Here is a 24,829-nt window from a genome sequence, read left to right as displayed (position 1 = left end):
TCCTCCCGGACCCTCCGCAGCCATGACGGGTCTTTGCTGGTCTCTGGCGGGTGTCAGAGCTGGCTGCACCCGTTGCTGTCCCGTGGCCAGGATGGGCTCCAGACACGGTAGTGGGGCGTGAAGGGGCTGCGCTCCCCATGCTCAGTGGATGGTCTCCGGTGCTGAGGACCTCAGGGGTCCCACTGCAGCTGCTGTTGCCACCATGACCATGTGTAGGGATGGAAGTGGCCACAGTGGCAGTGGGCCACCCCGCCATGGTCACCCTCCACCTGCGAGCCGGAGGCCCGTGCCTCTCCCTTGGGGTGTTGGCTGTTTGTCCCACCTTTCCTATTACATGGCAGAGCGGCCACGCCCTGCCCTGGGAATTAGCTCAGTGCGAAGTTTGGCCTTTTTGTGTAAGGTTGTACAGCCCCGCTATGTGTGACTGTCCTGTGGCTCAAAGTCAAGCTCCCAGTTACACTCAGTTAACCCCCCTTTCCCAGTTCCCTTGCGCATCCTCTGAGTGCCCGTTGTCCTCAGCCATGCACCCATGGGTGGTGAGGCAGCTGTCCCACCCCCCAGCCATGCTGTTCCCATCAGCATCTGCTCCCCCTACCCCACATGGGCCAGCCTTCCCAGTACAGTGGCCTCGCAAAGGACTAATTAATCCTCATAAAAGGTCTTTTTAGATGCCAGTCTCAGCTCTCAGTCAGACCACCGGACATGTTCCTGGACAGGCATCTCATCCACCCAAGGATCCAGCTTCACCTCCCTACCACAGTCCAGCTGAGTCAAAGGGATCGCCAACTTTGCAGCACATCAGCCACACGATACCTGCACGCAACAACTTTCACAGGATTAATTAGAAAAATTAGCAGAATCTCCATCCCCAGGCTGGGGATGCTGGAGTCCAGGATGCAAGCAGATGACCCAGTGCTACTGCCCAGCAATAACCAGTACTGCTCTGGCAGCTTGTCTTACCCTCTGTGTGTCCCCAGGGCATGGCTATGCTCCATCCAGGCAGGGACCCACTGCTCCAGGTGGAGCAGGTCCCTCTGCTGCCCTTGCTCAGCAGTGGAGGACAGACTTCCCCACCCCTGATGGTTTTGGAGGCTCCAACCCTTAGCGCTGGGAGTGGGGCCGGTAGAGGTGCTCCAGGTAGCCCAAGGGAATTATACTGGTCCCAGCCCCCAGGGCAGGATGGGACCTGGGACCCATCACAGCCCAGGAGGGGTAAAGGCAGCTCTAACAGCTTTGCAGTTTAGCACCAGCTGCCCCCATACATTGCTTGTTCTTAAAGCTCCCACAGGGTCCCCCATACCTTTGATTGGCTGGGGGGCCACAGCCCCTCCAGGCCAGTGTACTCAGTAAAGAACAGGGCACAACTAGCATCTTTATGAATATTTTCACTTCTCCTTACAGGGCTCCAATCTATTTTTCACGTGCACGGGGCAGTTTGCACAAGGAGCTACAGACCAAACACATTTGGAATTTCTTTAATGCATCATCTCCCAGCCACGCACAGCCACAAAAGACACTGTCACCACCTCCCACAGCTCTTGACTGTCAGCACCAGAATGCAGCCCCTGCCCAGTGGGTCTGACAGACCAGGAGAGAAGATCAGAGAGCACCCATGAGAGTCTGGCAATCTGTCCCTACTCTTTCAGCCCTCCTGCCAACACTGCAGCCTAGTTCACACTAACAGGAGCCCAGGTTACAGACCAGGTGCTTATTCAGCACTGGCAGAGTTGTTCCTACTTTATTCCTACCACATGAAGCCAAGTATCTTCTAGCAGCAGCCAGAGACAACCTAGATTAAGTCACCTGCAAGTCTTGCACCTCTGACCATCCTGGCAAAAGCCAGTCAGATTCTGGCAGCCAGCACACAGCTCAGGCAGCAGCAGCAAGGTTTCACAGCTGGTTTAGCTTGAGAAGTTCTGCTTGAGAAGTTTGTGTCCAAGGGCCATAAGCCTGCCAGTGCAAATGGAGCATTTTATGCAAGCCCACACAAATGCTACTGTCTACAGCCTGGAGTGAGTCACCCCATCAGGCAGAAGGCAACAGTCAGCTTTTCTTAGACAAAATTATCAAGGTGTTGCTTGCACACAAGGCTCCTTCATACTGCAAAGCCAGTTTTGGTCAAGTATAGGACCACATAAGAGCAGTCAGCTCCCATCCTTCTTTCCCCACCCCTGGGTCTCTTATGCAGGTAGCACAGCACAGGGTTTAGTCTGTGCCCAATGCTGCTAGGAGTTCCCAGGTCACCTCACTTAGACAAGGACTCTCAAGAGTGCCAGGGGACAGAGGCTAAGCTCTTGCAGCATTACTTCCAACACCCAGCTTTTCCTAACAACTGAACATCTCCATGAACAGACTCTTCCTCTGAAGCCCAACAAGAGTTGAAGGCAGCCTTGCTTCTGCCTCCCTCAGCTACCAAGTCAGGGCCACATAACACTGATGACTCCATCAGACATTGCTGCCAACCTGTACCTGGTGTGGAAGCAGAATTAAACTCTTTCAGACTAGGATAGTAATCAAATCAGTTTAATATATAGTCAACATATTGTAAATGCATCTGACCCCTACAGTATTGCTATCAGCTGTGGCCAGGAGACCAGCTTTCTAGAAAGGCACGGAGAGGTAGGAGAGTTGGGGCATTTCCCCACATTAGTTGCAAGTGAGAATGTGCATGTGGGACCTCCTTTCTAGAGGTCCAAGACAACCAAAAACTTGTGCTTTCTAAAAGGAATGCTATTGTGCTGGGACAAGTACAGGCACCTGGAGTAACAGCCAAGGCCTCCCGCTGACCAAGTCAATAAACTCTTGCTGGCTTTTACTTATACTAAACGAAAAAAAAAAAGAAAAAAGAGAAAAAGAAAAGAGGGAACGGAGGAGCCTGGTTCTGTGTGTGTGAAGGGTATTTGGAGAGGCAGGAGTGAGAAAGATACATAAGGTTGCTTTTGCCCTTGTCCAGGGACAAGGACTGTTATTTGCATTGCTTTGGCCTGTGTTACCACCCCAGGGGTGAGTGAGAAGAATTGTGTCATCCTCTGGTATTGCCACCACCGTTTTCCTGCACCAGCAGAGCAAGAGCAAAGCTCTGGAGCAAACTGAGCATCTGGAGTGGGGACAATGGTGTCATCAAGCATTTGGCTCATCTTCTGTGGCAAGTGAAGCGGGAAGTGGCACCACAGTGGTCTCCTCATGGCAGGGGAAGCATGGAGTCCTGCAGCACTGCAGGAAGGCACTGTTCACCAGGGTGGGCAGGTCCAGAGATGCTAATTCTCAAATTTTGCATACGGGTTCTCTTCCTTGAAGAGGCCTAGAAGAGAAGATAGATTCATTCAGACAGCAGCTACCTTGTCAGTCACAGCCAGCAAGAAATCTGGATCTTGGTAACTCTGTCATTCATGCTTCATCCAGCCTCCTGTCCTGCAGTTCCCAAAGGCCCTGCTCTGAACTCAAGCTGTGCATGCAGTCAGCACTATTTCACTCTCCTCCTCTGCAAAAGAGGAGAGATCCATTAAGAAGCTCAACCTGATGGCAAACTCCTGTCCCAGGCAGTCCATATGAAGTCCAGGTAAAGCAGCACAACTGATGATTTCCAGAGCACTCCTGCACCCTCGTTCTGCTGGACTGGACTTGGAAGCAGAGAGCCCAGACTCAAATCAAATCAAAACTGTTCTTAGATTTCCTCCCCTGCTCTTACATCCACAGATTAGGAGGCAGCAAGGCAGAGTTATGGGGCTGACATCTGGGCTTGTCACAAGCCCGCATGCCACTCTGTTGCCTGCTTTTCCAGCCCCAGCCCAACACTTCTGAGGAAGAAGAGCCAGAAAGGACAAGATTGCAAACTCTGTGGTCAGACTGCAGCAAGACAGAGCCCTGACACAGCAAGACAGTCCTGGAGCACAGCTCTTCCACTTGCAAGTGCAGATGCTTCTCCTAGCAAGACCTTCTTCAGGCACAGCTTTGTCTGCTTATCATCCCCCAGCCAGAGGTCCCTGGATCTGCTGCCCAACCTGGACCTGCAGCAGACAGCAGCTGCAAGTGGAGGAAAGATCTCCAGCTTTCCCTACAGCCCCTGCTAAAGCCAGAGGCCACCACACTCAGTGTGCATAAACCCAACTGCTCCCTGCTTCGTGGCCACCCTGGGAGAGGTTCCAGCAGCCCCAATGCACAGGCAAGACCCCTCCACCAGCCCTGAGCAACTGGCTGCTCCCCGCTTCCTTCCAGGCTGCTGTTGTCCTCAGGCAGGTCCCCCTCCCGCCCTGGGGCCACCAGACTCACCTGAAGGCCAGTCTAGCCCAGGCTGTGCACTCCCAGCACCCAGGGACTGAGCCACCTCCCAGGGAACCGCTGCTGCCAGAGGACTTGGCTCCGCGGTCAGGCTTGTGCCTGTTCCGTGCTCCAGCAACTGCAGCACCTGAGCTCCTGTCCGCCCCCCTCCCTGACCACTCGCCGACTGCAGGGCTGCCGGAGGACCATCCCTGAAGGGCAGCAGCGTTATGGTTCGTGCTGTGTCTACCAGCTTCTGCTTCTCCCCTCCCATCAAGACCCAGCAGCTTCTCCCACATGGTGAGTTAGGAGGATGCAGGTCCTGGGGAGCGTTAAGCACTCCTCTGCCCAAGAGGAGCAGCGCTTTCGTGGGGTCACACACCATGACCCAAACATCTCTACACTTGCTCCCAGAGGGCAAGAGAGCAATTCCCTGAGATGGGGGAAGCGGAGACTGTGTTTTCCCTGCTGGCCAGGCCTCCTCTGCAGCTGTAACCATAGCAAGGAACACAGTTACTGAGGCCGCTCAATCTAAAGCTTAGTTTGAATCGCTTGCATCAGCATTGTACCATATTTTCTTCGGATCTCATCATGCCGTGATTTCATCTCTGCTCTCCTGCAAGAAGCAAATAAAAAAAACCCCACGAGTCAGTGATTGGCGATACAAAACAAAGCAAGAACAGCTACAGCTCCTTGCTTCTTCCCAACCTAGGGGGCTCCAGGCTGCCAGGTTTGCTCAGCCCCCCACCGCCCACCTCCTGGAGGCACTGGGGGACCACCAGAGCCCACACACATCAGCAGTGCTTGGGCAACACTGTTGTGATGCTGCATCTACCAGTCACGCCAGAAAGACGTTGCTCATCAGGTTTACGTTTGAGCTGAGGTTGAAGCAGCCACCAACTGCACGTGTCGAGCCTCATGTCCCTCCTGGCATTGTGTTTGACAGTACAGACAGGAGCCAAATCCTTCTGCAGTGTGGCTCGCTCATGGGGGAGCAAGGGCTGCGGGGCAACCTCACCTCTCCTCCTGCCGCACCCGCCTCTTCTCCCGCTCCCTGGCTGCTCTCTCGTCATCCTTGTCTGGCCTGACAGACAGAAAAGCCATTTAGTGGTGCTTGGCACTCAGTTCTGAAACAGTACATGGTTGCATGTGAGCTGCTCCAAGAAAACCCCTCTGATACTTACTTTTTGCTCTTTTTCTTACAACAGCAGCAGCAGCAGCAGACCCCCAACATGATAAGGATTGTTCCTCCCACCACAGACATTGCAATGATCAGGGCTTCAAAGTTCACTGAAGGATGTGACAAAACACATTTAGCACACAAATACATGGCTGCCTGGAGTAACAATGTTTACAAGCATACAGCTACTGTCACTAGCAGCTTCCCTCACTGGGCTGGAAATACATGTAATAGCGTGAGAAAGAGAGATGGGCATCATTATCTATAGGTATACGGAGTGTTGGCACCAGCACATACACACCAACTGAGTCTGTGTCCCTGCTAACTATGGTGCTCAGTTACTCAGTTGCTCAGAAAGGTGAGAACAAACACAGGTCAAACTCCTCAGGCAGAAACAGGAGCAAAGCTGTCTTAATCACTAATCCAGGTGAACAGTAACCCTTCGAGGGAAAAAAAACCCTGGAGGCTTCAGTGCTGAGGGGCAACCTCTGACAGAGAGGTCACAGCTGGCACTGGAGTTACTGCCCACAGGAGCCAGCCTCAGAAGTCAGATGAGATGAGGTGACAGTGGACTGGAAGCACTTAGGGGTGTCTGGAGTCCTTGGGCGAGAGGCAAAGTGAGACTCTTTGTCTGTTGGGGTTCACTGGCTTGAGGCCAGCAGTGCTGCTGAAGCAGCTGAAGGCAGAGGGCTGCTTCATGCACCCCCCCCCACATCTCCCCAGGGTTTAGGGGATCTGCTTGCCCACGCACAGTGCGAAACCCGCTGGGGTGTGGTGGTGAAGCAGCATCCTTGAACCCTGGCTCCCGGGAGGCAGTCATCCTACTCCGCTCCTGCAGTAATAGCAGTGGCGACACCAGCCAAAACAGACACAGCTAGGCATCACCTGAAATCCTTTGCAACAAAGAGGGATTTCTTCCAAGTGTGATTCAAACTGTTTAGAGACTTGGGCCTGTGGAAACACTTGTTTAGGAGCCACTTCACACAGAGCAGCCAAGTTACAGAAATCCTAGTGCACCTCATCAGCCTGCTCAGAGCACTTCTGATCCCCTCTTCTCCATGCAGCTCAGACCGTGAGCCCGGTGGAAGTCTGTGCACTGCATGTGGGGCATTTCAGGGCGTTTCAGAAGATGCCTGCCTGTCCCCTTACTGCAGGGACTCCAGGCTGAGCTGACTCCACCACTGAACTTGCTTCCAAGGCCTCCTGCTCCCAGTGGAGAGCTTCATTGCTGCCAACAACCATGCCATCTGACTCTCAAATCATACTGCATCCCTACCCAGGCCACAGTGTCAAGCGCCACACAAGGAATGTGGTTCCAGATACCAACTGCAGACAGCTGCCATGGTCTAGCAGGTCACCAGTGAGACCAGGAAGCAGCAAGCCACCAGTTTGCAGACAGTTGTGTTTGTCCCCACAGCTGGGATCACACAACCCCTCCAGCAGTACAGAAGTCTGTAGGTCCATGTTCCCAGTAAGGCTTTGAGGAAGATGGTGTTTGAGACCTGACTGTCCACAGCACTGTGTCCACAGCTTTTGTTGGCTGCACTGCAACAGACCCATGGAGTCATGTAGGGAACAGCCCAATAGCCAAGGATCAGAAGTCAGCCCAGTGCAGGTGAAACAAACCCAAACAGGCTCTTCAGCTCAACGGGGGGTTTTCTCCACCAGCACATATCTGTATTGGGGCTTTTGAAACTTTGGCTTTTAGGGTGACCCTGGGGTTCAGATCACCCCTTCCCACAGAGAGAGGTCTGTGGCAGAGCACCAGGCACTCCTCCACCTGATGATACAGGCTTAAGTCACACACACACACACACACACACCAAAAATGCAGACTCATTTAAGAGCTAATCTCCCACAGAACTAATCTCCTCTAAAGCGAGTTTTACAAGCAAAGGAATGCGTTTTTCTATAATGAAACCTTTTGTGAAGCTGGTCACATAAAAACTAGTATTTCAAGGTCTTACACAAGTTTCAGAAAAGCATACTGTAGTGCTCACAAAGAGGAGATTCTTCCTCCACAAGGTGTGGGAGCAGTTTTAACTCTCTTGTGAGTAGAGAGCCCAGCCTCAAGCACAACGGATGACAAGCAACCACAATTCAACTCAAAGTTCCCCATCAAGGGGACAGGTGAGAAAAACCAAGCCCCAGCTTGCTTCCTAGCTGCCCCAGCCCCCAAAAAGCTCCTGTCTGAGCATGAGCATGCACACGCTTGGTCTAAAGATGACACTAATTGCTCCAGAAACCCACCAGGAAACAGAGCACCAGGGAGGAAAGGCAGCCAACAGCCAGCTGTTGGCCAGAAAAAGCTCCTGGAGGTGGCCTGGCTGCAGGCAGGCAGCTGCAGCACAGCCGATGCAGAGCCGGCTTTGGAAAAGGGCATTTTCTCACGTGGGTAAGAGCTAAGTGGGACTGTGGCACGCTCAGCACTAGAAGAAGCCCACACAAGCCTCCAGAGAAGTCATCTCACTTCTGGATCCAAGAGCCCCCTTGAATTTTAAAGAGCCCGCCTGGGACAGCAGCCATACTGCTAAAGGCGGAGAACCAGGAGCAGTGCAAGGAACGATGCGTGGGGAGCAGAGGAGAGAGCTGCTGAAGAGTCAGATGCTGGCGGGCACACTCAGGGAAGGGTTGCACAGGCACAAAGGTGCCTGCAAAGCACCTTTGATTCTTGTTCCGAGGTGCTGGCCACATTTGGAAGCCTTCATTACACCAAAGCATGAGGAATGTATTTAGAAGAGCTCAAGCCCCGCGGGTCCTTCTTGCCAGAAGGCAGGGACTGCTCAGACTCTGCTTTCTCACCCACACTTCAGGAAGTTTGCAGAACCCTGATTGACTTCAGCCTGTCATTGCTACACCAGCAGTGAGAAAGGGAGGCAAGGGAAACCTCCCGTCACCACTAGCACGAGCGGCAGTCGGTGCCATTTAGCAGCGAGCAGCAAAGGCAGTTACAGCTCCAGCACGATCCACTTACCCCAGCAGACTCCCCAGCGCGCAGAGCGGAGCTCACAGAGGTCGGCGGGGGGGAGGACTCTTCGGATGGGGTACTCCACACACCTCCCACTGCTGGCACACCACAGGCACTGGGACACAGGAACCAGGCAGCATCACTGGTGTGCAGCAGTACTGCCAGTTAGCCACACTTCACTTTGCCAGCCACAGCAACAGGGACACTGCTGCCTGTACCTAAGGACCACCCAGCAGCCACGGGATGCCTGGGAGTAATGGCTGTGTTCGGTCAGCACAGGCTGCATCAGGCTTGCCTGCACCAGGAAAAGCCGGCGAGGGGAGTACAATACGTAGAGCTCTAGAAATACTCTAGAGCAAGTAAAGGTGCTGAGAACCCTTCTCCTTGCTTGCATGATAGTAATAATCACCAAACCCTTTGTGTTTATTCCATGCAGCATTTTTGGAACAAGAAGAAAGCCTTTGAGACAGCCACTCAACACAGCTGATGAGCAGGAGAGGCTTGTGTGTGCCCTCACTAGCTACCTGCACCAGTTTTGCACCCTCCTCTCCTGGTGCCTCCAACCCCAGCATTCAGTTGGGTTTGGTCAAACTGGTTCTGGCTAAGTCTGCTGCAAGATCTGACTCAAGTTCAAGTTTGCTGATATCAGAGATAAGGCAGCGGAGGTTGGTAGGACATAGGTACACATCCCCTCATCCAACCAGTGCCGCGGCACCCACAGACTGATGGGGGGGCAGCTTGACCAGCCAGTCCAGCCCATTCAGCTCCCTTACCATGTGCATCCCCAACAGTGTTTCCCATCCGTGAGGAGATCAGTAATTCCAGTACTCAACTCAAAAAGCATAAAACAAAACCCTAGAAGTTTCTAGCAGCCTCCTCCCAGAGTACCAAGGGGTGTTTTCCCTCTCACCATCACGGGTGGGTGGCACTGACTGCGTGCTCAGGACAAGGGCAGGGGAGCAGCCCCTCTCCCAGGAGTGGAACTGCTCTGTAACAGCCCTGCAAAGCCCACACTACATTTTCAAGCATCGTGGGAGGTTGGGAGTTTTACTGCTGCTACTTACGGTGACATTTTTCAGACACTCCTCACAGCTCCTGTTCGTATACTGGCGACAATCTACAGGAAAGAAAAGACACCTCAGTACTTTGAAGAGCTTCTCAGTTGTTTAAAACTCTGGGCTCCTTGGAGCCTGCTCCTGCCCACCGCTTTGCCCACTCTGGGAGGTGGTCATTCCCGCTGGACCAACAGCAATGCAGCTTAATGCTGCTGCAAGAGCTGCCGGCTTTGAAACACAGTGTCACGGTGGGAGGCCCAAATGCAAATGGAAGTCATCTGCCTTGCCTCCACTGACCCATAATCCTAAACTGCAAGTTCCTCTCCCTGGGTCTTATTTCCCTAAAAGCCTGAGCAAACATCTGCTGTGGGTGACAGGCAGCAGGACAGCTGGGGGAAGAGCTGGGGTCAGTCCAGAGGGACCCCGTGAGGACAAGGACAAACACTGAGCAGGTGGTGCAGTCCTGTATTGCTGGATGACAGAGCAGCTCAGGCAAACAAGCCCCAGACAAGGAAGTTACTACCAGGAAAAGCAGAAGCAGAGGAGCACAAGGAGGGGGGACACGGAGCTATGGTGCGTGCAGTGGCAGGGGGTGGGTGGGGTGGGTGTACATAAGGGTGGTACCCTGCCCCAGCCAATTCATCCAAATCCTCCTTCAACAGGGAACGCTCCAGGTGATGGGAGCAGCACTGCAGCCAAAATCTACGCCTGCATTCAGAACCATGTTTCCACCCCCATTTAGCAGAGGAAGACCCCTGCTCTATAGACACAGGCAGCTCAGCACCAATGCCACTGTGGATGCCAGTCAGTGGAGCCAGGGGAACATATCAGATCTGAACACAGGACAAGGTGGGACAGCCCAGCCACCTTCCTGGGCTTGCCTGCAGCTCCCAGCAGCAGCACTAGCTCCTTGGGAAAGTCTTCCTACAAGAGACTCACCTGCCATTTTACTGGTATGTTCCCCCAGATCCTCAGCAAGAGTGGTTTGCCAGCCTTTGAGGATTAGCCATTTAAACCTCCCCCCTGCCTAAAGAATCTATGCATCAGCCTGTTCATGTTTGTTGTTTTTTTTTTTTAAAAAATCATAAGCCAATTTGCCTGACTACTCAGGACCTGGCAAAAGATGATCACTGCTTCGCAGAACTTTAATCAGGAAGAAATCAGCCCCAGAGGTGCTTGTTTTCCACACTGAGAAGCAGCAAAGCTGCATTTTCTCTCTCTAGCTGGCAGGAGCCCTCAGCTGTGACCCACTGTCAACAGTCACATGCTCTGTGCAGCCCTCCAAACAACTGAGCAATTTATTAACATAGCTCAGATAAGGGTGTTTACACACTGCCTGGAGAGGCCGAGATTGCAGATTTTAAACACTCTAGGAAGCTGTGTCTTCCCTGTTTCCCCAACCGAGGCCGGAAAAGCATCACAGCGCCTGTGCTGCCCCGAGACTGTTTGCTTACAAGGAGTCAAGAAGCAGCCCTCTTGCACCGCAGGAGGCCATCGGCAGGCAAAAAGAGAGCCTGCAGTTTTAAATGGGCTTCCTACGGATGTTCTGCTTTCCCCTGAGGTGTCTCCTCTCCTGGGACCCCCAGCTGGGGCTCATCCTCTGAGCCATTAAGTCAAAGCCACCCTCTTTCAGCTGTATGGGACTGGGCTGTTCCCAGGATCGGGGTTTTGTCTAAATGCTCATTGCAGGGGATCAGCACAGGACAGCACTGGCAGCACCACAGTCCTCCAGGACAGGGGTGGGAGAGAAGCTTGGATAATGCTTTTGCCACTTGGCTACAAAAGAAGGAAAGTTAATGGCTCAAGGTGGAAGGAAAACAGCAGAAGACATGCTGGTCCTCACGCTCCTCCCAAGTGGAGCCACCGTGCAGCCATTAGGGGGGTGGGCATCCCATGGAGAGCAGCTCCTCTTGCTCAGAGGAGTGGGCAGACTTCTTGGGACACCCCTGACGGGGGCTGTCCCCATGCTCCACTAGAGCTTTTCCTGTACCCAGCACAGCACCCACAGGGCTATGCTACATCCTCCACCCACCAAGTGGAGGCAGTCAGCCGCCCACTGCTCCTCACCCAGCTCTGACAGCACCCATCTTTTTCCTCGTCTGAAGCTCTCCGGCCAGTCTCCCTTGTTCTGAAGGAGGATCTCCTCTGACGGGTCACTGGTGGGGGCCTGGCTGCTCTCCTAGTCCCCCCTGCCCAGGACAGGTACCCAACTCCTGCCTGAGGCCTAGCTGAGCCATTAGCATCACTACATGCAGTTACACTGCAGCAGCAGCTGGAAAAGCTGCAAGAAAAGCCCCTCTTCCAGCACCCCACCTTCCAGCCCTCAGGGGGACACGCCAGTGCCCCGTGCTGCCCAGGATCGCACCCCACAGAGCTCCCACCAAGGCCGGGACCTGCCCAGCCCCACCCGGCGTGGCCACAGCACCGCCGCCAGTGGCCACCCCGTGCCCAGCGCACACTGGGAGCGCAGCCCACGGCGCGACAGCCTGCACCGGGCTGCTCCACGCACCGCACGTCCCGCAAAAACGGGCTCCAAAGTAACCGCAAAGGCACCAGTTTGGGGCGCTCTGCCCACATCGGTCCCCATCCGCTGCACCGCGGGGCTGGGGGGGGTACCCGGCAGGGCTCAGCCGATCGCAAGGCTCCGAGCCGCCCCCTCCCCGGGCCCGGCGGAAGGGAGCGCCGGGGATGTCACGGAGCCGGGACGGGACCCCTCGGGGCCGGGTCCGCGCTTACCTCCCGCCACGTCCTGCGCGGCGGCGGCGGGCAGCAGCGCCAGGGCCAGGGCAGCGCAGAACCGGAGCGCCGGGGCCATGGCGGGGCGGGCCGGGGCCGAGGCTCGGTAGGGCGGGCGCCGTCGTCTAAGTAGGGCCGGGCGCGGGGCGGGCCGGGGGCGGCCCCGGTGGGCCCCTCCCCGGCGGGCCCGGGCGGCGGAACGCACGGAGCCGGCGGCCACCGAGCACCGGCTGGAGGAGGAGGAGGAGGAACACCCGTGGGGCCAGAGGCGGGCCGGTGCGGGGGCCGGAGGAGCTGCCCCCCCATCCCGGGGCTGCCGGAGCCCCCCGGGGGCACAGACACACAGACACAGACACAGACAGACAGACAGACAGACACACACACACGAGACACAGACACACACACACAGAGACACACACAGACATACACACAGACACACACACACAGACAGACACAGACACACAGACACACACACACACACGAGACACACAGACACAGACACACAGACACACACACACACACAGACACACACAGACATACACACAGACACACACACACAGAGACACACACACGGAGACACAGACACACACACGGAGACACACACACACACGAGACACACAGACACACACACACAGACACACACACAGACACACACACACGAGACACACAGACACAGACATACAGACACACACACGCACACAGACACACATACACACACACGCCGCCCCCCGCGCAGCCCCGGGCCCGGCCGCAGGAGGGGGCCAGACCCCCGCGGGAGGGTGGCGGGAGCCTGCGGAGGCACCTGCCCGCTCGCAAATCTCTCGGGGTTTGGGTAGGGCCAGCCCGAAACGGAGACCCGGGCCCTGCCCCCGGCGCGGATCGACCCCCGAAGGTTCCCCCGCATCCCCGACCCCCACGGTTACAGCAGCCTTTATAGCACGGAAGTGCATTAGCTTTGTTAATATCTACATTAGTTCACATGGTACACTGTGATGTGATGAGGTAGCGGAATTTTACTGGGGACTTTTCATTTGTTTTACTTAAATATGAACAACATCAAAGACAGCCCAGCCCTGGACAGGACTTTGCCTCTGGAAAGCTTAGAGCTGTCCATGAGGGATAAAGGACAGCTTCATCCCTGTGACAACCACGGGAACACCAGCATCCCAGCTCCTCTGACACCACTTTGAAACCCTCCCAGCATCGCCTGGCGTCACAGATCAGTAACTCGAGCGAGACCGACTCCAGGGACGCCTGGATCAACAGACAAGTGGCAAGAACGCTGCAGAAATAGAGTGGCTTTGCAAAGTTCTACCATGGTTAGCGGCTGGTAGCGTGGGTGTTAGGGACTAGTCCAACTGTGTTGTACCTGAACACTTGAAGGGCATAAAAACTCTGTAAAAGTCACAGTTGGGTGCCCTGATTGGCTGGGACGCCTTCTGCACATGAATAAATATATAGGTGCAAATTTTTATGACACACAGAGCGCTGGGGTCTCCCTCCTGGGCAAAGCAAGGAGCCTGCTGGCCTCAAGCCCATGTGTTCAGCTTTCAAGATGCGAGAAGCTGCGTGGATATAAACAGGGATTTTCACATGCTATAGGTGAAGAATACAACTGAGTGCTTTCCTGTGCTGGAGCCAAAGAGCTCCACACCGCTCAACTCATACACAGTGATGCAGACAGCCCAAAAGAAATCAATTTCTGACTGTCACTGCGAGGAAGGTTGTGATGCTGCCTGTGTGGGGCTTCTCTGGGACCTGTTTTACCCCAGATCCCGTGGGGTAGGAATATCACTACATGCACATGGGGTTCTTGGCAGCAGCAGGGCAAAGCCGCTGTTCCTACAGGTGTACCCATCCTGGCTTGCAATCCTGCACCCGGGCCCCCTGGGTACCACAGGGTGCTGTATCCCCACCGGCCACTGTTTCCCTGCTCTGCAGCGATGGCTGAAGCCACTGTCCCTCAAAGCTGGGTGGGCTGGGCTCCGGCGTAAAGGCCAGGCTGATTCAGAATAAGACCAAGCTTTTTCAGGCAGACACATAGCTGCAAATCCCCAGAGGGTGTCACTCCCTGGCACCATCAGCCCATTCCTCTCACGCCCCTGAAACACACCTTGACCCCCTCAAGGCACAGGCAGGAGCAGGCAGCCTGGCACAGGCAGCAGGATGGGGAGACACGAGCTGGCCGAGTTTTTCATGGCTGAGTGATTTTGGCTGTGGGACAGGCATGGGGTGGCATGAAGGAGCCCGTGGGTGGGAGACAGGAGGCAGCGCCAGAGGTGCACTGCAGAGCTGAGCGTGGGTGCCGAGGGCACAGCTCTGGCTGGGCGAATAACTAGCTCCTTGGTGTGGAGGCAGCTCGGGGAGAAGGAAGAAAATGTATTTTGTATTGCCCTTAACTAAATTAAAAGACAACCAATATTTTTCAGGAAAATGGAGAAAAAAAACATAAAGAAAGCAATCCCGTAGCTTGAGGAGGCAGCAGTCGCTGGCTGCCCCTGCCACCGCCAGCTTCATTGTGGAGCTCATCGTCCGTCTGCTCTGAAAGCTTCGCTCTCCCTCTTGTGTTCCTGGTGTCCTTGAGAGCCAGATGGGCTGGCCGCTGGTGACAGAGCTCCTGCAGGCTGGGAGAGTAAACGGCCGATAGCGTTAGGTCAGCCAAACCGTGGGATGTGGGGGCTGAGCCACGGGAGACACGTGATGCGGAGGAGGGAACGGGCCTCTCTTGATTTTGCCACCCCAGGCGAGCGCTCTGACGCCAGCAGCCGCCTCTTGCAGGTGGTTCAGATTTTGGCAACTCCTCAGGGGAAACACGGGGCTTTTTTCATGTAACGAGGACTTGGGAGCTGCCAAAAACCCATGAGACCTGTGGGTTTGTCCCTCTGGAAGCAGATGGTGCTCAAGGCTGGACAGGCACTGTCATCACTGCGGCGTTAGCAGGCCCAGGGAAGTCTCCCTGAAGCCACCTCCTGGGCTGGCGTCAGCTCTTTCACACCTGCTAAGCAATGCCCTGACACTGGAGCCACTGTCGGCTGGCTTGGGAGGCTGGAGGAAGCGATCAAACGACTTCTGTTTTCAAAGTGCCTCTGTCGTTTCTCCTGGGTTCATACATGAAGCGACACTTAGGGTATGGAGCATCCTGGCAGCACAGGCAGGGACCCAGAGTGAGCCCCCGTGAGCAGGCACCCAGGCAGCAAGGGGGGCAAGGTGCTGATGAGCAAGCCGGGGGAGACCAAAACACTGCTCTAATCCCGCCAGCCTTTCCACTCCCTCTCCTTATTTGTCTCTGAAGGGTAATTTCAAACCCTTCAAGATGGCCTCAAGTGGTTTCCAAGGCGACGGTGCTAAAGTCATCACTGCCATGGAAACCCTCTCTTTGGCATAATATAAATATTTCCCTTGAAGGAGGCTGGATGAGTGGGCGATGTGCTATTTTCTAGCACTCCCTGGCTGCAACAGGACAATCTCCAGGAGCTAGGGGGGAGCTGGGGTGGATAAAATTAGCTCATCACGCCAGCCGGCGATGGAAAGGGGTGATTGCCAGCGTTTTGGTGCAAAACCTGGGCTTGTTTGTGTCAGCAGGGTCCAAATGAAAAAAAATTTACTCTGTAGGGATGAAAAGGAAAAAAAAAAAAGAGGGGGAAAAAAAAAAGTAAAGTTCAAAACAGTTGCTTTCACTTGTCCTTCTTCAAAGTTTTGCCTTTAGTCCCAACCCCACATCCCTTCTAGTCAGTGCAGGCAGATGGGGGTTCTGGAGCACCCTCGGTGCTGGGCCAAATGACTGAGCCTAAGCCAGCCTCTCCTGGGGGCATGTGCATGGCCGAGGTGCCCCATTTTGCTTTTAATTGCCTCCTTTTTCTCACATCAAGTCACCAACAATGTCACTCGGGGCCAGAAAAGGTCCCTGCCTGCAGTTCTGGGCATCGCTGGTGGACCAGAAAGCCCTGAAACCCCTGCTGTGCTGGGTGGGATGCCCCAGCCCATGGACCCCCCAGCCCAGGCTCCTCCAGCCCCACTCTGCTCAGCACCAGGGCACATCTCCAAAGAGGGGCTGGCAGCCTGTCGGGTGCCCCGCACAGCAGGGACACCCTGGGTGTGCGGTTGTCCCCACTGCCACCCTGCTGCGCTGGCTCTTGTCAGCCACAGGCCAGGGGGGGGATTTCTGAGCTGCCGTGGGAGATCCCGGCATGGCAGAGCGGGTGTTTTCCTAAACAGAGCCGGCTGCATTCATCATGAGGGCCAAGCAGGGTGGAGGCGCCGGCAGCGTGCTGGGAGCTGAGGACGAGGCATCTGAAGTGGCCGTGTCTGCCCGGGCTGGCGTGGCGGCGTAAATCGCCTGTCCCCGAGCAGATGGCTCCTCTCACATCCACGCTCCGGGCAGATACCAAAGGGCTTTCCTGACAAACGAAACCCCGACCGAATGCAGGCATGTTCCCAGGCCTGGGGCAGTGCTTCTCATTTTCCTGGAAGAAGGGGATGCTCTCGCCTCGTTGGACCGCCCAGGCTATTTTTAAATCACTGTAGCAACCAGAGGATGGGGAGACACAGCGTGCCTTCAGCTGGGGGGGGAAGTCCCCCCTCTGTGCTCTTGCCTGCTGATCACTGCCCTTTGTCAGGGGCTGGGGATGAATGTGGTGCCCAGCGGGTGCAGCCCCCACCGGGCTGGAGGACAGGAGTTCACCCTGTGAACTCCCCAGCACCACTGCAAAAAGCCTCCCAAGAGAGCAGAGAGCCCTCCCAAGGACCATTTGCCCTCCCTGCCCCATGAGGTGCTGCCAAAGCTGTTGGGAGGCCGGTGGGGTCAGACGCCAGCACCTGCTTTCTTTTTTCTCCCTTTGGGAAAAAAAAAAAAAAACAAACAAACCCAGAGCAAACAATTAAAATGTTCCAGCTGCTGGCTCAGAGCAGTGATAAAACCCCAAGGATCTGATGGCTAAATATAGCCTGAGCCCCATAAATTAAACAAAAGCTTTTCTCTGGGCTCTCAGAAAGCTGGTTCCAGCAGTGGTTTTATCTATGTAAGGTATAACTCGGGCAGTATTTGTTATTATTAGCCGTACCTCCCCCATGTCACCGACCTCCCCAATGCTGTTGTTTAGGAACATTAATTTTGCAGAGCCAGACTTCTTCCCAGCAGCTCCTCCGCTGCGGTGGGATCACACCTCGGGCCTCTTTCCTGCCTTTTTATATAATTTACAAACCCAGTTTGTTTCTTTTGGACAACTCCTGATTATTCAATACTTGCCCATCTTAGACATCCCATGGCCGCCCTCATTTAAGGCCTGTCTTGGTCATCTGTTTAATTCTTATCCCTATCCTAGGAGCTGTGGACCCTTAAATAAAATACTGCCTGAAATGCAAAGGTGTTGGAAAGCTCTTGCAGATACTGTGCAAGCCAATGCACATGTAGGAGCTTGTCTTGCCTCCTTTTTCTCATCAAGGTTATTAACAATATTTTACGATATTATATATATTGCATTATATATATATGATACTATATAGCCAATGACTTATGGCTTTCTGGGAGTTTTCTCCCCAAACTTTTAAAGAATTTTCAGCATCCTGCTGCCTCGAGTGCACATGGCCAGTTCGTGAGCAGGAGCGATGCTGCCTGTGTTGCTGAGGATGAGTTCGCACCACTTTCTCTCCAGCGCTTCCTCACAGTGCGCTGTGCTGAGGAGTGCATCCAACGCCTGCTTTCCCAGCCCAGATATTTAGGCTTTGTTGCTTTTTCTATGGGTTTTTGTGGAAGTATTTCATTCACTGCACCCAGAGCTGCTCCATCCCGAAGCTGAGGGCTGGCTCTGTCAGCGTGCAGCTGAAATCCCAGCCCCTTGCTCCATGCCGCTGCTTGATTTTGATTTTGTTTCTGCATTCCAATGGGTCTATGGCTGAGTAATCCAGCCCACATTTCAGAAAGGTGTGAGCAGGGCTGGCAGCCCAGAAAATCCACATCGCCTTTTCCAAGTGAAAGCACCATCTCCTTGCTGAGTTTTTCTCAGCCTCCCATCTCTCCTGGCTCCTGGCAACATGACTGGCTCTGCCGAAACCACCCGGCAAAGCTCGGTGAGCTACGTGCGAGCGCATCCCCGTGGGTGCCAGCCTTTCTTTGAGGCCACTTGTTTGTCTCTTGTCCATCGTGTTATCATGACACTCCTCCCCCCAACTTTTAGGGCTCCTTGCAATGGTTTTTAGGCAGATAGCCCTTTTCTGGGCAGAGCATGAGGAATAGGAGGCAAGAGCCCAGGGGCTCTGCACCTGCATCCCCTCCCTCCCTTAGGACCATCCCAGGGCGGGAAAGAGGAAGGACAAGGTTTCTTTTCCTGCCATCTCCTTGGGTTTGTACCTCTGTTGGTAAACATGCCTCTACCTGCTGCCTTGTCGGGGCACAAAAAACAAACAAACATACCAACCAACCAAAACAGGCTATTTTAAATGAACTCACAAAAAAAAAAAAAAAAAGTTAACTCCGAGGCTGTCATGGCTATATTTAGTTGGAACTTTTCTGTCCAGGATTCAGACTCTATTTGGAAACCCTGTACCTTGGCATGCAGCCAAGCATCTCAGTTTTATACAGTAATCCCTCAGCATATGGCAAATGTTTCTCATCTCCCAGTGGCTGCGGCACTGGCCCCAGCAGCCCAGCAGTGGAGGGTTTTAAGATGAAACCGAGACAAGCTGGCTGGCTGCAACTGCGGATTCACATCTTAGACCCAGAAGGTCTTTTAATAGAAACATCTTCTTGACGTATCTTTAAAAAAAAAAACCAACCTTGGGATTGTCAGAGTTGCCCCCTGCCCTGGCCCCCATCACCTGGTGGGTGTTTTTGGGGTGCAGACCTTGGGGCATCTCTACCAGCTGCTGGCCTGGGGTGATGCCTGAGAGGAGGGCGATGGGAAGGAAGGTGTGGGGCGCTCCAAACCATGCCCCCAGGCCTCCCTGGCTGGTTCAGCTGTCAAGGTGGGAAACAGCCTCTGGCTTATTTTGTCACTCTCTCCGCTGAAAATGTCATGAAAATTCCCCTCTTTCACACGCCGGGAGTGCTGTGGTTGACAGAACAATTGCCCAGAGCACAATGTAGTTGCCAGTAACGTGATGGTGTTTTGGTGCCAACAATGTTGTCCTTACAGTCTGCGGGTGTCTGAGTGATGCTCGGGGAAACAGCATCCTCACACACCCTGGTCCTCTATTGTCCTCCCTCCTCCCCTCCCCTCCCCTCCCCTCCCCTCCCCTCCCCTCCCCTCCCCTCCCCTCCTCTCCTCTCCTCTCCTCTCCTCTCCTCTCCTCTCCTCTCCTCTCCTCTCCTCTCCTCTCCTCTCCTCTCCTCTCCTCTCCTCTCCTCTCCTCCTTTCCTTTTGGATGAAACAAGCCTTGTGACAGCATCTCTGATGTAAACACAGAAAGTAACTGAAAGTAAAACTGCAGGTTCATGAGTGCCACATGCATTTCTCTGCTCCATGGCAGCTGTGAGATAGAGGGAAGCAGGAGCCAGCTGAGAAAAGGTGATCAAACGGCTATTTATACAGCCCTTCCAAATATTTTAGACTCATGACATACATGATGATGTATAACAAAAATATCTGCTTCAAAAGCTTCCAAATTAAATCCCACATCCTTATTTTAATTCAGGAGTTCAAGGGATTTAAGGAAGTATATACTTAAAGTAATTCTTATCACTCACAGCAAGTGCTCCAAGCAGCCCTCGGGGACAGTGGGGTAGGTTTTGGGGACAGACCTACAACCGAGCACACAACCCTGAGGAAGAGGAGGCACAGAGGGGACACGGTCTGGACCAGCTGCAGGAATAACAGGAAGAGCATCCCCAGGGATACACGGCATCAGCAACTTCAAGGTGCTCCAGCCTGAGGCACCTGACTGCTGGCCCCTTCCCATGCCTCGGGGGTGGCAGTGTGTGGGGGCCCCCCCAGGCACCACAGCGCTCGATTCCCCTCTCTGCCCTGCACCATTTCCCCGGCTTTGGTGGGAGAAGCCTGGGAATGGGTGGCAGAGCCCACTCCTGCAATGCCCAAATGTTTGCCGGAACTGAGCCAAGCTTTACAGAGTAATTTAAACGCCTGCTAGCATGTTCCATAAAGCCTTGTGATTCATCGATAGCCACTCAGTTCAGCTCTACCCTTTCATCATCCCTGAATGTGGCATTTCCCTAAATCACATGGACATCTTCCTGCTGCTATTACACACCTACAGGTCCAGCTGTTCCCTCCCAGATACTTTCCATACACTGCCATCCTGCTTTAAAAGTGCCCGCTGCCTGCGTGACACATACTGCCTTTAGGTGAGACACATTTGTCACAGCAGGTTTGATCCCCGCAGTCTCCCCACACTCCCCCTTCCCAGAGGACAGGGCTTTCCACACTGTGGTTATCGCCCCACGCAGCCACCCATGTCCCTGGTGGTGCATCCGTGGAAAGGTCTGGTGGCTCTCTGTGGATGAAAGGCTGGTGGAAAACCTGGGCAGCCCAGCCAACCCTTTGCCTAAGGATGCAGGATCTAGGCACACACTCCCAGCGAGATGGGGTGTCTGGGGGAACCAGCTGCCCCACCAGAAGTGACCCACAGCCTGGTGGGTGTTTGCAGGCTGTGTGGGATCTGCCCATCCCGGAAGGTGGAGTGAGTTGCCCAGGAGCTCTGCTGCGCAGTGAGGATTTTTTGCTGGTTTTTCTCAGTCTCAGTCTGGGAAGTTTGAGCTCACAGTGCCAAATGCCGCCCCAGCGTGTTTATTAATGCTGATTGTAAAACCTTGGCAAAAGCATTTACCATCAGGTCTGCAGAAATCCTGCCGGATCCACTGCCTTCCAACCAGATGGGCCTTATTAAGAGATGTCACACCACTAACAACATCTGACAGCTCTTTGACTCCCTTCCCTGCTCTGCTCTGCTCCACGTGCTCGGAGCAAGGCAGCAGCCTGAGCCGAGAGCCGAGGGGAGGCAGGAACCTACTGTTCCCATGCCTGACCCGAGGGCGTGGAGCCGTAGTATGGGCTCCTGCACCCCAGATTTGCTCTGTGCTCCTCACCTGCCCTCCTCTTCCCACCTCCCTTTTCCTGCTGGAGGCACCCAGCTGCACCCAGGTGTGTGCAATGAACTGTCACCCACAGCATCAGTCACCTGAGGTTGCAGATGGTACGTTGGTATCTCTGTACAAAAGGGTTTTTCCATGTATTTGGTCGAATGTGTGATGCTTCCACTATGCCATTTACTTGAGTTAAAATTACCACTGGGAGCACAGACATGGCCGTCTACAGCACACTTTTCTAAATGTTTTAATAACACACTGTCACACCAACATTAGCAGAGACAGGCAGAGCACCTCCTGCACGGCTCTGCTGAAGCACTCCGCGTGTCTTTGCTCTCTGCATTTACACTGCCAAGATGTAATTTTGGAGAGCAACATGGCTGAGACATGGATGGGAAGGTGCTACATTGTGCCCTGTGTTTCGAGGCCATTCCTGGTGCTCTCTGCTGACGGCGTGCGGTGCCATGATGCCATGATGCCATCACCTTCTGAGCCATCGCATTGTCACTGTGGTCATCATCTTCTGCAGGCTCAGGGTCACTCAAGGGGAAACAGAGCAGGGCTGATGTTTAGCAGAGCACCTATGAGTGCTCTGACTTGGCCCTTCCTTTTGGAAGAAAAGGATCTGGGGGTTCTCATTGACAAGCAGCTGAACAGGAGCCCGCAGTGAGCCCGGGTGGCCAAGAAAGCCAACGGCATCCTGGCTTATATCAGCAATAGTGTGACCAGCAGGAGCAGGGAGGTGACAGTCCCCCTGTGCTCTGCACTGGGGAGGCCACACCTGGAGGGTTGTGTCCAGTTTTGGGCACCTCAGCACGAGAGAGATCTTGAGGGGCTGGAGCGAGGGCAGAGGAGGGCAACGAGGCTGGGGAAGGGCCTGGAGAATAAACCCTGTGAGGAGCCACTGAAGGAGCTGGGAGTGTTCAGTGTGAGGAGGAGGAGGCTGAGGGGAGACCTCATCACTCTCTGCAGCTCCTGAAAGGACATTGCAGAGAGGTTGGTGCTGGTCTCTTCTCATGGGTGATTAGTGACAGAACAAGAGGGAACGGCTTGAAACTGCAACAGGGGAGGGTCAGACATTAGGAAAAAATGTTTCCCAGAAAGACTGGTCAGAGAGTGGAACAGGCTGCCCAGGGAGGGGCTGGAGTCCCCATCCCTGGGTGTGTTTAAGGGTCGTTTGGATGAGCTGTGGGGGGATGTGGGGTAGGGGAGAACTTTGTAGAGTCAGGCTGAGGGTTGGACTCGATGATCCCGAGGGTCTTTTCCAACCTGAATGATTCTGGGATTCTGTGTGATAGCATGGCTCTCGGTCACCCAGCTCCCTCCCACCTGGATTTCCCCAGCCCACGCCGAGCTCCTGGGCTCAGAGGGAGCTGGTGGCTCGCAGGCTCCATGCTGCCGGTCGCTATCTTGGCATGGGGTCCTCCTCCAGGTGTGGAGAGAACACCGCTTCGCCCAAATCCCTGACTCACTCGCACCATCTTTCCCCGACAGCAGGCTGACTCCACACAGGAGCCAGGTTTGGGCAAGAGATGTGCAGCCTTTTGAGAGCTGCTGCTGGCACCGCTGTGCGTATTCCCTCTGACTGCATCGCTGCAGCTCCTGCCTGCTGCCTGCCAGCGCTCCCTCATGTGATACGCCAGCCCCATAGATTCCAAAATCAGAAACATTTCACACTCCAGAATGTCACTTTGCCTAAAAATCCTTCTCTGGGGGAGAGCCGGGTAGCATGGTCTCCAGGCGCAGGAGGCAGGGATGGAGTCAGCTGGCAGCCAGCAGCAGAGATGCTGGTTTCCCGCCACCTCCAATGCTCAGCAAAGCCAGGCAAGAGGCTGGGAAAAGCCTGCCGGGGTTACACCAAGTTGTTTGGAAAAACACACAGTAATGAAAGCAGCCGAGCAGCCGAGGGGCTGGCTGGCCTGACCTGCTGTGGGCACAGCTCGCTGGGCACAGGGGCCCCAGCATGACACCCCGGGGCACCCCTCATCACCATGACTGGTGGCTGGGAAGGGGCCAGTTCAGCCATACTGGTGTGTCCCGGCTCTGCGGCTGAGTCCTTCTCGGGGGACATCCCATTCCTGCCGCGTTTTCTAATTTCCAGCCTAATCAGCTGCTCTCCAGGCTCACCGCGACTTAATATAACGCTGGTGACCACCTGCGGGTGGGAGCAGCAGAGCTGGTCCTTCTCCCCAGGGCACCATCATCGAGCCGAACAAAAGCTGTAAAAGAAAAAAAATATGCCTGGAAATTTCTCAAGGTTTTTTTGTTTTTCTTTTTCCCTTTGAAATTTAACCATCTTTCCACTGGTCACTGAGCAATAACTGGCAGGGGGGTGAAGGGTGGGTGAATGGCTTTCTGAGCAGCCCACTTGTTTTTGGAGGAAGAGTTGGGGCTGGGGGAGCTCGGGCTCATTTTAATTGTATCTTGACTGCGGTGCTCATTACTCAGGGCCCTAACAGGCTCTGTGGTTCCCATTTGTAATCACACATTTGGTAAAATAATCAAGTTCTAATTGCTAGGGATTCTTTCTCCCCTATGTAACAGAGCCCAGGCAGAGGAAGTGGCACTAAACTGAGTTAGGAGCAAACCTCAGAGTTGCCTTGGGTCAGCATTTCAAGAGAAAATTAACCAGTTAAAACAAGAAGAGAGCTGATAAAAATCCCCAAATCTGCCCAGATGATGAAAAGACACTTTTAATCTCTCCTTTGCTTGTTGCACTGAGAAAAGCATCCTCTTCCCTTTGGGTAGCCCCAAAATAAGGCTGGCCCCGTGTGCCTCTGCCCAGTCTCCAGGAGCAGTGGGGGCTGCCCATCAGTGCCCACTCTGGAGGTTGATGGCTCTGCAGAGCAACCATCTCCTTGGGAACGGGCAGGGAGGGGATTTCAGCCCCCAAAGTTGCCAGGACCTGCACTTTCTGCCCACGGCTTTGTCGAGTGTTTTGCCTGCTGATCCCCACAGGGGTTGGGGCCCTGCCAGGGGGAACCAGTGGCAAAAAAGAAACTACTGAGCATCAGAACAAGGAATTGTAAGTGACTCAGGTTTAAGAAGGACAATTTTTGCCAGGCAAGATGTGATGGGTTTTTTGGACAAGGCTAGAAAACAGGGCTGCAGCTCTAATCAATCCAGCTTTCAGTGCATCGCTTGCATTAATCTGGAGAGAGAGGCTCGGCCAGCCCCAGCCTCGAGGCGCAGGGCTTGGCAGGAGCCCTTTGCGGAAGAGGTGCAGGCAGCCGCGGCTGTGGGGTCTCTGGCCTGTGGTAGGTCATGTCCAGTCAGCGGCAGGGAGCCACCAGCATAGCAGAGAGAGGACTGGTAAACTGATGGGGACCAGGGAGATGTTATGAATCCCCAGGGGGAGAGATTATGAAACAGGGCAGTGTCCCCCTGTTGGCACATTTTGCTTCCCACTTCCCCAGACCCAGGTTTTTCACCTCCAGCGTGTGCAGAGGCAGTGCACAGAGGCTGTGCAGCTGCTGCCGGCATCCCTGGGTCGTGGCTGCTGATGCCCCAGCAAAGGGACCCTCCTTCTCCTGTGGGTGCAAAGCACGGTGGGCTTCACGATCAGGGTTTTCAGGGCTGGGGATCTGTGTTTAAGG

The 24,829-nt window shown here is 54.4% G+C and overlaps 1 protein-coding gene across 1 annotated transcript; it reads right to left on the bottom strand.

Annotated features, from left to right (window-relative positions):
* Window positions 1-2,507: 2,507 nt before the first annotated feature.
* Window positions 2,508-12,344, bottom strand: PTTG1IP (PTTG1 interacting protein). Its single transcript, XM_074912599.1, has 7 exons — window positions 12,197-12,344; window positions 9,470-9,522; window positions 8,412-8,520; window positions 5,442-5,547; window positions 5,276-5,341; window positions 4,827-4,873; window positions 2,508-3,301 (listed from the first exon to the last, which is right to left on the bottom strand). The coding sequence occupies exons 1-7, from the start codon at window positions 12,273-12,275 to the stop codon at window positions 3,258-3,260; spliced, it is 504 nt and encodes a 167-aa protein (XP_074768700.1). The 5' UTR covers window positions 12,276-12,344; the 3' UTR covers window positions 2,508-3,257.
* Between the last annotated feature and the right edge of the window lie 12,485 nt (window positions 12,345-24,829).

Source organism: Athene noctua, chromosome 8 (genome assembly GCF_965140245.1).
Source record: "Athene noctua chromosome 8, bAthNoc1.hap1.1, whole genome shotgun sequence".
Lineage (NCBI taxonomy): Eukaryota > Metazoa > Chordata > Aves > Strigiformes > Strigidae > Athene > Athene noctua.
The sequence above is the reverse complement of the archived record's forward strand: the minus strand, read 5'-3'. Positions and strand labels throughout refer to the sequence as shown.

Coding starts and splice junctions, on each gene's coding strand:
- PTTG1IP (XM_074912599.1), bottom strand. CDS start 12,275: ATGGCCCCGGCGCTCCGGTTCTGCGCTGCCCTGGCCCTGGCGCTGCTG. Junction 8,521..9,469: donor AGTGTCTGAAAAATGTCACC/GTAAGTAGCAGC, acceptor CCTGTGTCCCAG/TGCCTGTGGTGTGCCAGCAG. Junction 4,874..5,275: donor CGGGTGCGGCAGGAGGAGAG/GTGAGGTTGCCC, acceptor TGCTTCTTGCAG/GAGAGCAGAGATGAAATCAC.